The 15,216-nt window shown below is 40.4% G+C and overlaps 1 protein-coding gene across 2 annotated transcripts; it reads left to right on the top strand.

Moving 5' to 3' along the window:
- The first annotated feature begins 2,564 nt into the window (after window positions 1-2,564).
- SLC35G1 (solute carrier family 35 member G1) lies at window positions 2,565-13,483 on the top strand. 2 transcript variants are annotated; one of them, XM_080598518.1, is made up of 3 exons: window positions 2,565-3,234; window positions 7,902-8,082; window positions 8,604-13,483. In XM_080598518.1, the coding sequence occupies exons 1-3, from the start codon at window positions 3,147-3,149 to the stop codon at window positions 9,361-9,363; spliced, it is 1,029 nt and encodes a 342-aa protein (XP_080454644.1). In that variant the 5' UTR covers window positions 2,565-3,146; the 3' UTR covers window positions 9,364-13,483. The 2 variants fall into 2 exon arrangements, with proteins under 2 accessions (XP_080454644.1, XP_080454643.1); XM_080598517.1 differs by lacking the exon at window positions 2,565-3,234 and adding an exon at window positions 3,243-4,158.
- Window positions 13,484-15,216: the final 1,733 nt, after the last annotated feature.

Below are 15,216 nucleotides of genomic sequence, written 5' to 3'. Positions count from 1 at the left end.
ACTGTGAGTGTGATTGAACGCTGGAGCATGTTACCTAGAGAGGTGGTGCAGTCTCCATCTTTGAAGATGTTCAAAACCCCAAAGGACACAGTCTTGAACAATCTACTCTAGTTGGCCTGCTTTGAGCAGGGGGCTTGACCTAGATGACCCTTCAAGGGACCAGATATGCCTACCAACCTCAGCTGTTCCATGATTTCCAAACAACTCTGAGTTGACTATGAGTTTGAATGAATGACCTGGGCAATGAACCTCCTTGATGCTGTAATGATCATTTGTTTTATGGCATTCATGCGCAGAGGTGAACTGCTATTACAATGCACTTAAGAGCTGGATGCATTTCAGGAGCTGATCTATTTTGGTGCTAAACCTTTTCAGAAGGAAAGTAGCAAATGCAAGTTTTATTTACTGTGTTGCTTTTTTTGCACTAGCCTATATTGGTTTTAATGAATTTATTGCTAGACGACTTCAATCTCAAATTAAGATCTTAAAATTGGTTTTAAAGAAGTAGGATTTTTATAGAATAAAAGCCATCAGTGCAAATTGCTGTTTTTATTTAAATCTTCTACTATTTTTGTAGCTTAAATAGTTTGTAACTGTGCTGGCACAGCTGTGTTAAAATCACACTGGGCTAGACATAACTGGGGGTGTTCTGCATGCAGTACCCAGAAATCCAACCTGCTGCCTTCTCTGCCTGCACTATGCGGAGCAAATGCTGCCCTTATGTGAGGCGAGGAAGGGCTAGTTCAGTTCAGGACTAACTGGGTTTATATTTTTTAGTTCTCACTAAACCTCCACGATGCAAAAGTGCTTCAAAAAGCTTATTTGGATAACTCAGAGTTGGATAAAATAAATGGATAAAGTTCTTATAATCTCAAAGAAAACTCCCACGGCTCTCCACAAAACTCACATAATTGCTTTGTCGTTTGTACCTGTTTCTGTTAGAATTTCTGAAAAGTCACTCTGAAGAGTCAGAGACAGCGCTTGCAGGCAAGGTGATGGAAACCTAACACCAGAAGATTGCTCACCAGGCACACAGACCCAGACCAGATGATTCATTACAGTACTTTACTGTAAAGTACCTGTCAGGTTTATATCTCAAACTGTAATGTAGCACTGACTTGTTTCTCGGATTTATAATGACAAAAACTGTCTGCTTAAATTCTGGATGAGGACTGAAAAGAGTATTTCTTTGAAAAGAATAACCCATGAAAACTCTCTGTGTGACAAGTGCTGGCTATACAGAAGGTGGCCCCCTCTCTGCACTTACAACATGAAAAGCAACTTAGATGAATACCACTCTAGCTGGTATTGTAGTTTATTTTTATATATGTGAGTATATAGCTATGTATTTTCTATATGTGAGTCAGAACGGTCAAATTGTCCAAGCTCCGTACAACTTTTTTTACAGACTTTGTGCTCCGGTAAGATTCTATAGGAGGTGCTTACTGATCTACTGCTGGCTGCAAGCTGGCAATGTGCTGGGGAAAGGAACAGCTAGTTCCTAGCATAGTGTTACACAGACGAGGCTTAATCTGTACTTGAAAGAGCTGCATAAAACATTGACTTGTCACATTTATGCAGCTACTTAATTTTCCAATCTAGGGCAGTCTGACTGCAAATTACATTTGCCTACTGGTTAGTTTGGGCAGCTGCGCTGTCATTTTGGAAGCGCTCTCCTTATTCAGAAAAGAGGGCTGTACTTTACAAACAGAACGTGGAAGCTTTCAAGTTGAGACAAGCCTGGCAGTTTCACTGGCAGTTTGACCAGGAGCAAACAGAACACTTTATGTATCTTGGCATAAACAAGCACTGCCCTTAGTTGTTCTGTTCAAAGCCAGACACATAGGGCAGGAAAGGGGGGGGACAGAGGAGGGTGTTGCAGTCTCCTTGAAATTGTCTATGGTGCAATTTTGCTTTGGGTTTAGGAGTGGCAGAATTGTAAAATAAATATAAAATCTGTATATTTAACAAAATATAAGGCTATAAAAAATAGCCCAAAACCATGAGAACACATTAAATTTCATTCTGTGCCTGTAGTATGGATAAAATGCTTTGGCTGTTTTTCCTTACTAAAAAACCAAGTCAAAGTGCTGCTTCTGCTGTTGCTGGCTCCAGAGGTAAGCTACCTAATGCCGTCATTAGGTAAGAGACAGGACCTTTTGTGGGTGCTTGTGCTGTGCAAGCCTGGCCAGGGAAGTGCCAGGTCTTCCACCTGAGAGATTGCCACCCTCAGGATGGTTGAGAAGCACGTTTTCCACTGCTGCTCTTCAATGACACTTCTCTGGGGAAGGATAGCTGCGGCTTCTTGTGGCGATCCAAGAAACAGTGACCTATAAAAGCTGTCCCAAGGTACAGCAAAGTGTAAGCTTCTGGTGAAAGCAGTGGGCTTCCAAGTGCATTTGCACTTCCTTCTAAATTAAGTTAAAGTTAAGAATAATTTGTGAAATAATTCTGGCCATATTAATCAAATGCTAGCTCCTAGATAATGAACTACTTATAGCCTCTGGTGGATTAGCATAGACTATAAAAAGTCCTACATCAGAGACAAGGAAAGCTTGAAATAGTTTTTATGACTATCTTGTGTGAAAGCTTAAAATATTTTGTGTGAAATAGCTTGTATTTACCATGGAGTACTCATTTTGCTAAAGGAATATATTTCATTTCCCTTTGTTAAAAATAAACACTAATTATTTTATGCAACTAAAAGATTAGTGGGAGGGTAAATCTCTTATTGGAGATTCCTAAAGATAAATTCCAATTTCAATTATTGATAACAGCTCAACTTGCTCAAAAGGGGAAGAATTCTAGAATTCAAAATTTATTGTGTTTCTTTTTCTCTGTGCTCTTAGATGGGTATAGGGGCTGCTCTACTTCCTATTTGTTTGGGCCAGCTCCCCCTTCTGATTCTTCTGCGTAAAAATACAGACAGCATTGCTTTATTTAAGGAAAATATACTATGAGGAAGCGGTTAAATGATGTTCCTATCCCGCTAACCACTCTATAAGGCTTTCCATATGCACATTGAATGCCTTTCCCCCCAGACACCCCCTCCGTCTCCATTTTGACCTCTGTGGATGCAGCTGTTGCACGCAGCAGCTCTTTCACAGAAGTGCCACTGCTCGTAACAATTAAATTTTTATGGGCCCATGGAAAGAAAGCTGAGCTGTTCAAATCGGTGCAGGACTGGGCGAGCAGGGCTTCAAACCGTGCTGTACGGAACGGCTGAAATAAAAGGTCAGTTATATCGGTTAAAGTGCAGCGCAAATCCTCCCGTGAGCGGGCGGGAGGAGCTGGTACCATGAGGCAGCAGTCTCGTGTAAGCGCTATATACTTTTTATTACGGGCTCTCGGGTGACGTTTCGGCGTCCCTGCAGAAACTCCCCGTCATCCCTGCCCGCACGTTTATCCCCTCTGAAGAACGCCGCCGCGCCAAGTCTGCCGGCGGCGCCCGCCCGCGGCCTGCACCGCCGCTAACGGCGGCTCCGCGAGGGCCCCGGGAGGGCTCCGGGAGGGCGCCGGCAGCGGGGCCTGGCGGGGGGCGGCCCCGCCGCTCTCTCCGGCGCGATGCGGGCTCCCCCTCCCGAGGCGCCGCGGCCTCGCTCCGCCGAGCCGAGCCCCGGCCGCCCGCCCGGGCACGGCACTCCGGGTCCCCCTCAGGCGGCCACCGCGGTCCGAGGGGACCGCGGGGCAGAGCCGGCGGCGCCATCCCGCCTGCCCTGAACGGGTTTGGCTCCCGCCGCCTCGCGGGCAGGGACGGGGACAGGAACCCGCTACCCGGGGGCACCAGGCGCGGTTCGGCCCTCATCCCCCGCCCCTCGGGGGCACGGCGCTGCCGCCCCGGCCGGGGGAGGGAGCCGGGCGGTGCTGGGCGGCGGCACCGCATGCGCACCAAGCCAGGTGCCTGCCGGCTTGCGAGGAGCCGGCGGCATCGCGCGCAGCCCGGCGTCCTCATGGTGCTGTCTCAGGCTGGCGAGGTTGCTGCTGTCCCGGCTGGGACAGACAAGGAGCTGGAGGCGCCGCCGGGGCTGGAGGACGATGCGGGCACGGGGCAGCCCTGCCTGCACCCGGCACCCGGCACGGAGGCGGCGGGCGCCGAAGAGCGCCGCGTTTGCGGCTGCTGCTCGGGCTCGCCCTGGCCGCGCTGCTGCGAGGCACCCGGTGAGGAGGGCGGCAGGGTCTGGGGCTGGTGGCAAGGGGGCAGCGCCCTCCCGGCGGGGCTGCCCGCCCGCGGGGTGACATTGCCGCCGGGACGGAGGAAGAGGAAGCGGCCCCGGGGGCCCCGGCTCGCACCGCACCGCACCTGGCAGCCGGCGGCGGCGCGGGGCACGGGGCGAGCGCCTTCGGCCTCGCCCTCTTCCTCCTCTCCCCGCTGCCTGCCGCTCCGGGGCTAATACAGGTGTTGGGGTTCGCCTCTTCTTGTGAAGTGAGGCTGATCTGGGGTGAATCCAAGCTGACAGGCTCAGCTTGCGGCGCTGTACATGTTTTGAGAAGGGACATCGCTTCCCTCCTGAAAGTAACGGGGAGGGACTCTGCTTACAGCAGTGACTTCCCTGGTAATGCTCACCGTACTTTTGTGTGACTGTATTCTTCTTCTCTATATCAGTCTCTCACTTTACTCTGTTATTTTGAATTGATGAAGCCATAGCTTGAGTGCAAAATATGCAACAGCATGTTTTTGTAGGCTCGTTGTGGCTTCCATTTAAAACATAAATGCTAGCTTAAAATAATTTTAAGTCATCTGAAGTACTTAAGCATGCTTAATTTTTAAGCAACTACATTGGGGAATAGTTCCTATTAAATATGGACTATAATTAACTTTCCAGTAGAAAATGTATAGAATGGCAATGCTTGTTAAACAGGGAGCTATGGAGAGACCAAAAGGGATGGCAGACCAGTGAAGTTTACATTAGTACTGAGGCAAAGCTTGGAAAAAACAATATTTGAAATCCCAAGAAACTTGCAGTTATTTGCCAAAGAAGAACTTTTTTTTTTTTTTTTTGTGTAATCTGTCTAGCAAAATGTTGAGTCAATGGCTGAACTTTATGACTCATGCCTGGATCTTGTCTGCATGACCGTGGTTAGTTCATAAGCAGGCTGTTGTGCCCCTGGTGCTTTCTTGTGGTCCGAGAGAACTGTTCTGGTCCTTCTTGTGAGAAGAACAGATCACCTTCTCCTGGCTTTTCTGAAGGTCTGGGAGAATCAAGTTCTCACTGACCTCTTTCCATGTGGCCAGTCTCTGCTACCGCTCTTAAGGTGCGCATGTATGTAATAGGTGTTGTTTTTTTTTTTGCAATATATATTTTTCAAGTACAAAAGATGTTGGAAAGCATGACATTAAAATGCAAAGAGAATTTGCACAGGTGATTGCATGCAGTGGGAGGCATTTGACTAGGACTTCAAACAGGAGTGGAAGATCGTGTGAGAGCCTTATGCATGGAGATAGCCAGGGAATGAAACTGGAATGCCAAGTCTCAAATCTATAGCCACTCAGAAGAGAGGATGGGTACTAATTGAAACTTTTTATTTTCAGACAGCTACACTTTTAATAAAAAGTGTGAGTGCTTGGGTGTCTTGATGGCATGGGATTAGAGTTTGGAGGCCTAGCATTCTGTGGGGTGGGAATGTTATCTTAACCGAACTTTGTCTTAGAACATGTTTTGAAATAAGTACTTTGGAACTGCAGTTCTTGTTTTTGGTGGAAGAACTTGCACCATTTTATTTTTAAAAGGAAATAAAACTCTCACTGTGTTGAGCATGTGCTTTGGCAATATGAAACGATGGTTTAAATTCTAGTATTACAAGATGCCCTTTCTGGTAGGTTAGGTGTATTGGGTAGCTTACAGAAATGAATTCCTTTTGGTTTTTCTTTTAATCCAAAGCTTAATTCTGGGTGTAAGATCCTTTTAGCTTGCTTTGCTGTAATTTGACTGGTTTTCCATTTCAACGCTTCCATTATTTAGATTGGCTTCATTCTGTAGTAATCAGGCAAGCTATCGTGCCTGAAATAAGATAATAGCTCTGTTTGTGCTGTGTTCTCCCGTAAGCCAGCCTGCATTTGGATTTCCCATTTTGGTCATTGGCCAGTCTGATTCCCCTTGCTTTAATATTAGCGACTTTGTTGATTTTGTATTTCTTTTGCATGACTGCGTGGATTAGGACATTATGTAATTCACGAACATTTTAAAAATCTGCTCTGTTTGATAGTTGGTAGGCGTCCACGACCTGTGTTGGTTAGTGGCAATTTTAATAGTTCCTTTTATGCGAGTGACTGTTGCTAAATAGAAATATTTCTATCTAGTAGAAACTGCCATTCATTTTCAGCTGTCGTGTGGCTATATTTCTTGAAAAGTAGGCCTTGTGCCTATATTAAATCCTGTTTGCAGTTGTAAAGCCTGGGTCTTTAGAACTGTTAAAGCAGGAATCAATGCTGTACCGAATGTGTCAGCCCACAGTTACAGCTCTTAGGCAGTAAGAAACAGGCCCTCAGTCTTGAGTGCTGATCTCAGGGAAGGTCGAAATGGTTTGTGACAAGTTCTGTTAATTAACAAAATACAAAACAAAAAACAACCCTCAAAACCATATGTAGTTGCTAAGCAACTCACAGCAGTGCCCTGCTGATAATGCTTCAAGGGATCCATGAGGCTCCGTGGCTGCCGTGCTGTGTGAGATGAGGCATCCTTTTATCAAAACACCGCTTTGTGGATGTGGAGTTCGCTGTTATCTTTAGAGGGTGTTGTAGAAGAAAGGGCAACCCCCGATATTTTAAGCAGACACAAAGAAAAAAGATAGCGAGGTAACATCCCGCTTTAATCTTGAGAGAGGTTCTCTTTTCCATGGCGCTCACCTCTGGGTTCGGTGGCAGGACTGTTCCTCTTATGCAGCAAAGTAATATTGAGGAAAAAAAAAAGGCTGGTTTCTTTGGAGACCGCATTGAGGTAAGCAGAGGCTCACTCTTTCTGTTTACTTTCACTTTTTCTATTTTCTTTTTATAGTAGAGGGTGGAGAAGATGGGTGGAACGAGGAAGAGTATCTCACTGAAGTGAAGTAGGCCTGAGGCAAGCTTGAATAGAAGCCATTAGACTTAGGAACTGCTTCGGGAGGAGGAAGTCTGATAGATAAGTGTAATCAAAGGTGAAGCTAAGGTCTTCATGGAAGTTTTATAATTATCAGCACTCTGTAGGAGGCCGACGGTGTTTTAAAGCTAAACACCTTCATTTCTTCTGGTTTAAAAATGTATGCTTGATGTTTATTTGAATAAAAAACTTATATAATATCTTGCTGAATCTAAAACTCCTGTAGTTCTAGATCAAATTTAGGGTCATCTAGCTGTAAAATATGTGTGAGGTATAACAGAAGTGTGATTCTTTACACAGTTTTTACATGTACGCATGTGTGAGAAAGGAAACTGAATTGTTGCTTAGGAACCTTAATTAACTTATTCAATAATCCAGTAATGCCCTGATAATGAGTTTTTGTATTTCATAATCTGACCATGGGCCGTTTTGCAGTCAGTTTCATTTGGTGACCATTGGCGGCAGTCAGAATCACACAACTAGTCCTATAATGGATACCCCAAAGTGCAGTCATGCCTCAAAGAAGGCTGCTAACTGACACAGGGCTATGAGAAATGTAGGAATGGTTTTGTATCCAAAGTGTTTTAGAGTTCATCTTTTGTCTCCAGTTTTAAGGAAAAAAGGAGGGCTGTGGTGATTAGTGGAACATGTTTTCAAGGTAGGGCTGGTAAATAAATGTGGTATTTGCACTTGTTTCTTTTGCTTACCTCTTTGTGTACTGCAAGAATGGCTACAAATGTACACAGCACTACAGTACGTAAAGACATCTAAAAAAAATCCACTGATAGCTGGACAGATCATTACTAACTGGAGTTTTATCTGTTGCAGGAACAAAGAAGAAAGCTGCCTGTCCAGGACTGGGTCTCTTTTATACCTTACTGTCTGCCTTCCTTTTCTCAGTGGCCTCTTTATTCCTTAAAAAGATAGAAGATGTACATTCAGTGGAAGTGAGTGCATTTCGATGCATTTTCCAAATGGCATTTGTTCTTCCTGGTTTAATATACTACAAGTAAGTGTAGAAAAAATATAAATTTAAAGTTATTTCTTAAAAGTAGATATTGGAACTATCATTCAATAATTTGGATCTTAAATCAGACTGTGATATTATTATAATTCTGACTTTGTATGCTTAACTGCATTGTTTTGGATTAATTGATAGTTTCTTATTTCAATTCAGAAAACTGAAAATCTTTCACTCCCTGAATTGTAGAAATTACTTCATGGAAGACCAATACCTCTAATATAAACCCTGTAGAAGTGTTCTTAAAAACAGGAGATAATTTGTAAATAATGTTGGGGTTATTTTGCAAGCACAAAATTAATACTAGAATAGGTTCCTGACACTAAATGTGATTGGCATGTGGTGATGGAAGTAAACAGCTCTGTGATCAAACATTTAACAGTATTTTGATGTTTGAGATATGTCCCTCATTCGGGAAGTTTTGTACATTTAAATGTAAATGGATGTTGGTCATGAAATAACAAAGCCAATGACATTAATGTGACACTTTTGTTTTTCTTAATTTTCAGAACAGGGTTTTTGGGACCAAAAGGTAAAAGAATTTTTCTTTTCTTCCGAGGACTCCTTGGCTCTAGTGCAATGATTCTTCTCTACTATGCTTTCCAAGTAATGCCTCTAGCTGATGCCACAGTTATAACTTTTAGCAGTCCTGTTTTTACATCGTTGCTGGCATGGATCTTTCTCAAAGAGAAATACAGTATTTGGGATCTTCTGTTTACCCTCTTCACAATCACTGGAGTGGTTCTTATTGCCAGACCACCATTTCTGTTTGGGTCGAACGTTATGGGGATTGAAGGAAGTTACGCAGATCATCTTAAAGGAACTATTGCAGCAATTGCAAGCACAGTGTCATCAGCTTCAACTTTTGTTATACTCAGAAAGGTGGGAAAATCTGTGCATTATTTTTTGTCAATTTGGTATTATGCAGTCATTGGTTTCATTGGATGTGTTATAGCACTGTTTGTTATGAATGAATGGCGTTTACCATATTGTGGTAAAGACAGAGTTTTTCTAATATTGATAGGCTTATTAGGATTAGGGGGTCAGATATTTCTCACAAAAGCATTACAGATAGAGAAAGCTGGACCCGTAGCCATAATGAAAACAATGGATGTGGTGTTTGCTTTTATTTTACAGATTCTTTTTCTCAATCATCTACCAACTTGGTGGACTGTGGGTGGTGCTCTTTGCGTAGTAGCTAGTAGTTCTGGAACTGCCATTCGTAAGTGGCGGCAAAGCTCAAAAAAAGCTAAACAAAATGAAATCTAACTACACAGACACTTTCATTACAGAAATTAGCAATCTTGAAATAAATAAAATATTTATTTTTATTTATTTTAAATATTTCATGAAACTATAGTATCAAACTATAACCAATAAAAGTTGATTTTTTTAAAACAAAAAAGAAAATGCTTTAACAACTGATTAGGTATATGCTTTTTCCTTATATTTAGACATGCAAATATGTGAAGTAGGAAAATATTTAAAGGTTGCTTGCTTTCCATCTAAACTGGACAACAGTTGCTGGGCTTTTATTTTCCTAAACTTCATGTACCTACTTCTCTACTTTTTAGGTCCTTTCTCTATTCTGAGCTGTGGAAATAGAATTCTCCAAAGCTTATTTGGTACTATCCTGTGCTTGATTACCAGAGGGATTGCAATGCAAAGAAGTTAGAAGGAAATAAAGAATTTTAATCCTAAAAACGGTCAACTTTTTTAGAACAGATAAAGCTTGCACTCTTACAAGTTTTGTAATTTATTTTCACAAAACAGAAACCAAATATATAGGGATTTATTTAATGTAATTCTAAAAGAACAAATGATATTTAATCTTTCCAAGTCATGTCAACAGAAATAATTTTCGAAACTTAATTTTTCAGATTTGCTTTTTAAAAAAAAAAGTTTATACCTACTTTACAGACAATGAAACAATGTAATCCCTCTCTTTTAATATAATGTTCTCAGTAAATATGACTTTAGTTGCTGCAGTCTCGGGAGAGACAACAGTTAGCTATATACCACTGGTAAATGAGTAATTTCTTGTGGTATGGAATGTTATGCTGTAGCTGCACTTTTCTTTATTCTATGCAAAAGATTATATTTTTTAGATATTTAATATAGGTTATTTTAAATGCTAAGACTGATTTGTTTAAATTATTCTGTAAAAAAAATTCTTTGTGAGACCAAGTTTGTTTTCTTGGCCTTCATAAAGTTAGGCAGATGCTTTAATGTAAATCCTCCTGTTTCATGAGAGTTTACAAGAGAATGCGGACAAATCGAGGTCTCACAGAAAATGCAGATTAGCCAAGGTTGTGGCAAAGGTTTTATAGAACAGGTTTGAGGAGAGCTTGGTGGAAGGGTGGAGCTATGCATATGGATCTGCTGCACGTTGCATCAGGCAGTGCTAGTGGGCAGCTTCAGCCCTATTTCTCCAGCTGGCCTTTTTAAATCTGCATTTAGTTATTTCTCTTACGCAGCTTTTCATTTTGATAGCTTTTATCATGATGGTGACAAATACTAAGGAAAAAAGCTTGTTATTGATCTGAGTGTCCCTCCTGTTTGAGAAGTAATACATGTTTAGTGTAAGGTAGGGGTGTTTTCCCAAATGAATTCTTGTGTATTTCTGAGTCATGTTTCAGTAGTCCTTAAAGAAAAATTTAAGTTGGATCTTTATTTGATCCTTTGCATCACAAGGCCTTTCAGATATTTATTTACGCACTCTCATGTCTTCTAAAGGAGCATGTTGTGGCCAATAAACATTGCATCCTGGCAGAGCAGCTCTAGGGGAGTTAAGTCCTGAAGAACTGGAACATGTATGGTACTTTGGGATGTATTTAGATAAGAGGAGCTATCTTTGTGCAAGATTCTGTACTTAAACCAACACCCTGAATCTATGTATGTTTATGGACACGAGCAGATTCCATCCTCGTGATCAAATCAGTTTCTGTGTATGGCTGTCTGATCTCTGTTTCTCCTGACAGCTGAAGTTCAGCTACTCCTTACGTGGTCAGGAATAGTACGAAACTTGCTTTCACATCTTTTTAAAACATGGTCTAATAATAAAACTTCCATTTTGGCCTTCATTTTACTTAATACTTGAAATTGTAGACTGGGATTCTTTCTTCTGCTGCTCAGCCATCACTGCCATTGAGTAACACCTTTCAAGGGAGGAACAGAAAATAGACTGCATTTTTTTTTTTTTACTGCTTCACTTCATGTTTACGTACATGTATTTATAAGTTAACATTCATAAAGGTGCAGTTCCAAAGCAGTTCGTATTGATGTAAATTTGAGTTGTCAGCTAGTCTTGGTCCCTCCCATTGGTTTGGTGCTTGTGGTTATGTGGTGAGCTGCTTCAGCTGAGTAACTTTTTTGTAGGGTTGTTGGAGAGGGCAAAACCAGAGTGTCCTGAACTTGATCATTATGTCAAAACACCAAGAAGGGGAGTTAGCCAGTAGTTTAAATTGTGGTGTGTGAATGCTACGTTGTCAGTACAGAATAAAAATAAGCTTATATTGAAAAATCTTTAGCTCATGTGATTTCAATAGTTAAGAATCTTATTTACACATGGTTGAGAACACACTACTGAAGAAAGGACTATTTTCTTGCACTAAGCATATATGTAAGTGCAGAAAATAAGCTGACCTAAAGTCAGCAACTTGGCATAGTAACTGGTAATTCTTTTTCTTGAGTTGGTAGCCCTGAATAGAATGAAATTATGCAAAAGGACAAGGATTTTTCTTTTTTTTTAAAGTAATTGAAGGTTTGGTGTTTTTTACAATGGCTAGTAAGATGGTCAAATTCTGTTCTTCCCTTCCCTGCCCCAAGCTTACTGTTTGAGAATCTGAAATGAAATTGGCTGAGCCTTGATTATTTCAGATCACTTTTCCTCTTTTTCCTTTCTTCTGATGTATTTTTTTTCCCCAGTTTTCATATAGCAAATTCCTCAGGGTCAAATGTTACTTTTTTCTAAGCTTTATGTCAGAAATATATTACTAATGTTCCTCACCTCTGTCTTACGATCTTTACAGTATTTAAGTTCAATAAATGTGCTTTCCTAATAGGAAGCTTTTCCTTTGTAATATGATGGAATATTGTTGCATTGTAACTGCTGTTCTATAAAGTTACTCTGGAATTACAACTTAATTAATTCAACATACTGATTTCAGTGGATCTTGAATATAGAAATAAGTAATTACTGGTTGTTTTGCACATAAACACAGTGTTAAAAGATTTAGTTGTTACTGATTAATCACAAACGTGTTTTTTATGTTCTTTACTATGCAAATCACTGTAATCATCTGTTGTCTTCAGTGAGACTTTATAGCCTTAAAGCCTTATGTATCTGACTCTTATACAAAGCTGGTAGCTGAAAAAGCTGTGTACTGTCACTGTGCAGCAGCCAGTTTCAGGTTAAGCTGGTTGTCAAGGTATGCTCTAAAAGCCCTCAAGGTATTTGTACACTAAGAATATGACAAGTTCCTTGTGTGGACAAATGCATTAAAAAGGATTTCTTGCAGTTGTCAAACACCAGACATGAAGCAACCTCAGCATAACAGCATTGGTGAAATGACTAATTCAGTGTGCCATCTTTCTTCTGAAACTAGGCTCTTTCCCCATTCCAAAAGCTGTTCTAAGGTGCATCTTCCTGTAATCGATAACGATAAGATGGGTAACACATATTTGACCATCATTTAGTATAAAAACACCCCTACTGCCCTAATTTTCTCTTCCTTGAAGAGCTCTGTTCAGGAGCTGTCTCTTGGAGGAAAGTTTATTTCTAAAGAGACAACCTCCTAAAAAAGTTATTTCCTTGCTAATTGGCAGTAATTAACCATGAAGAATCTGTTTTCCAGTTCTCTGTTAACCGTTGTAGGCTCATCTGTCATCGATTGCACAAGGACAGTAGAAGCATGATCTCTGTCTATGTGTGTATTCAGGGTTCATAATGCTGACAGATGTGCAACACTGACTTGAGCAGGGCTTTGCAGTTAACAATAGAATGTTTTCATGGTCATAACTGCCTGTCCATCCAAAGAAAAGTTGTGGCTTTATGTTCCTGCAGATGCAGGTAACTTTGGGACGAAACATACACGTTTCTGTAAATCGATGATGGTAGCACTTCTGTATATCAGAATGAGCAATTTCGTATTTTTTGTGAACTGTCATTTGACAATAATGAGGTATAAATACCCTCAGCATTAATTAACAGATTTTTACTGTGTCCTATATATTGTTAAATATATGTTAAATGATACGTTTTGTAGAATTTACTGGCTTTGTTATGTAGTAGTATATTTTTATAGATACTTCTTACATATCAAAATGTCAAGAATATTTTCGTATGAGATTTATATTCATCATTGCTAATAAAATGAACTTGAATTAATCTCTGGCTTTGCATTGATTAGTAGAACATACTTGAATGTAGTGATCGTAAAAGCTTTGTGAAAGAACTGTTAATGAAGGAGTCCCTATTAAGTATGAACATACGCATCAAATCCTGCTACTACTTGTTAGCATGCTGTGTCACTGTTAATGCCTTAAAAACAAGCTGTAGACAAAAAGAAGCTCCATCAGCTTTCTGCATACGGTAATATCTCAACTGGAAAAACTGGCGTGGATGGGTCAGTAAAGTTGTATTTTCCTGTGTTCAAGTGGCAGTTTTTTTCTTCCTTCGTACGCATCTTGATTTGAATTCAAGTCTCGTCCCTTCCATCAAGTGGTAATACTTAATGCATCCCAGTACTTCCCATTATCTACTATTTCAATAATTAACTTCTCACCAAGGAGGAAAAAGCAGAAGAAAAACTGATTATCTTGTTTGCAAAATTGCCACCATTGTTAAACATGACAAAAAGATTATAGTTTTTTTTTCTTTTAATTTTTATTATAACAGATTCCGCCTACAATAGTGTCTGGTTGTGTAAGAGCAGAAGATAGCAGATCTGCACAAGGGTATTTGCCTGCTTGAGAGATTTGTCCAAGTAATGAATCTTTACTTCTGTGTGTGACTTGGCATTATAGAGGGGAAAATAGAAGAAGGAAGACAAGTTCCATAATGGGGAATTACTAGTAGTAATTCTCTGTCCAGCCAGCACCCTCTTCTTCACTATATATACTCAAAATTAACTCACTGTAGGATGACTTGACACCATTTGTTTCTTGGGCTGTAAAGAAACAGCAGTACACTTCCATGAGGGCTTACTGTAGCAGGAGTAAGCAGAAGACTGCTTGTGAAAGAATTTTGTGGAGAAGCTCTGCAATTTTCTCTTGGGGGTCAATTATATATATACTGTATAGAAATTCAAGTTTCAAGGGAAAGGAGGAAAAAGAGTTTTCAATAGACGACATTTAAAAACCTTCCGTATTTGCAACCCGATAGTCACATATCCCATTAAGTGATGAGGGCTATTATGAAATACTGAGACTTTTGGAGCAAGACTCTTAGAACAAAATTCTAGAATTATGTCTACGCATTCCATGAGAAAGGATCCCAATTATTACTTGGAAAACAAACTTTTGCTGAAGTTACAAAATATTTCAAGGATAACTCAGGCGTCTCTTTATAGACTAAATAAAGCAGTCTTAGAAGCCTTAGAAGGAGGTAAGAAATGAGATAAAATATACAGATTGACCGTTGAAATAGGTTCCAGTTGGTTCTTCTGTTTTCTTAATTAACTTTGTATTGAATTTTATTTTCTGACGCTATGCATTAAAGTTCCTATGTTACTCTGTAAAGTAGGAGTAATTTCTGGGAAGGATAATAAGAAACTACTCTGTCATCTGAGCTTAAATATTGAGCAAAGGGAAAATGAGAAACTTCAGTTATTGCCCTGCTGGTATAAAGCGATTCTGGGGTCTGTATGAAAGGCAGTTGGAAAGAAAACTCGTGTTTTCTGGCCTGCAAGTATCAAGTTAATTTTTTCCTGCGTACTGTGGCTGTTCTGTCAGTAGGTGGGGCTCTATTTCTTAATTTATTCCTTAGCGCCTAAGATTAAATCATGTTAAAAACTCAAACCCACAATTTTAGACAATAAAAGCTTCCATGTAGTGTGATGTACACAATGTTAAGTAAATATCATTATTAATACTGGATTTTTCTGAGTGTTGTACTATCTG

Source organism: Anser brachyrhynchus, assembly GCF_964034855.1.
Source record: "Anser brachyrhynchus genome assembly, chromosome: 6".
In the NCBI taxonomy this organism is placed as follows: Eukaryota; Metazoa; Chordata; class Aves; order Anseriformes; family Anatidae; genus Anser; species Anser brachyrhynchus.
The sequence above is the reverse complement of the archived record's forward strand: the minus strand, read 5'-3'. Positions and strand labels throughout refer to the sequence as shown.

Excerpts from the sequence above, each read along its gene's own strand:
- SLC35G1 (XM_080598517.1), top strand. The coding sequence starts at position 3,882 with ATGCGCACCAAGCCAGGTGCCTGCCGGCTTGCGAGGAGCCGGCGGCAT. Across the intron at positions 4,159-7,901 it reads GCGCTGCTGCGAGGCACCCG|GAACAAAGAAGAAAGCTGCC; the intron begins GTGAGGAGGGCG and ends TATCTGTTGCAG. Across the intron at positions 8,083-8,603 it reads CCTGGTTTAATATACTACAA|AACAGGGTTTTTGGGACCAA; the intron begins GTAAGTGTAGAA and ends CTTAATTTTCAG.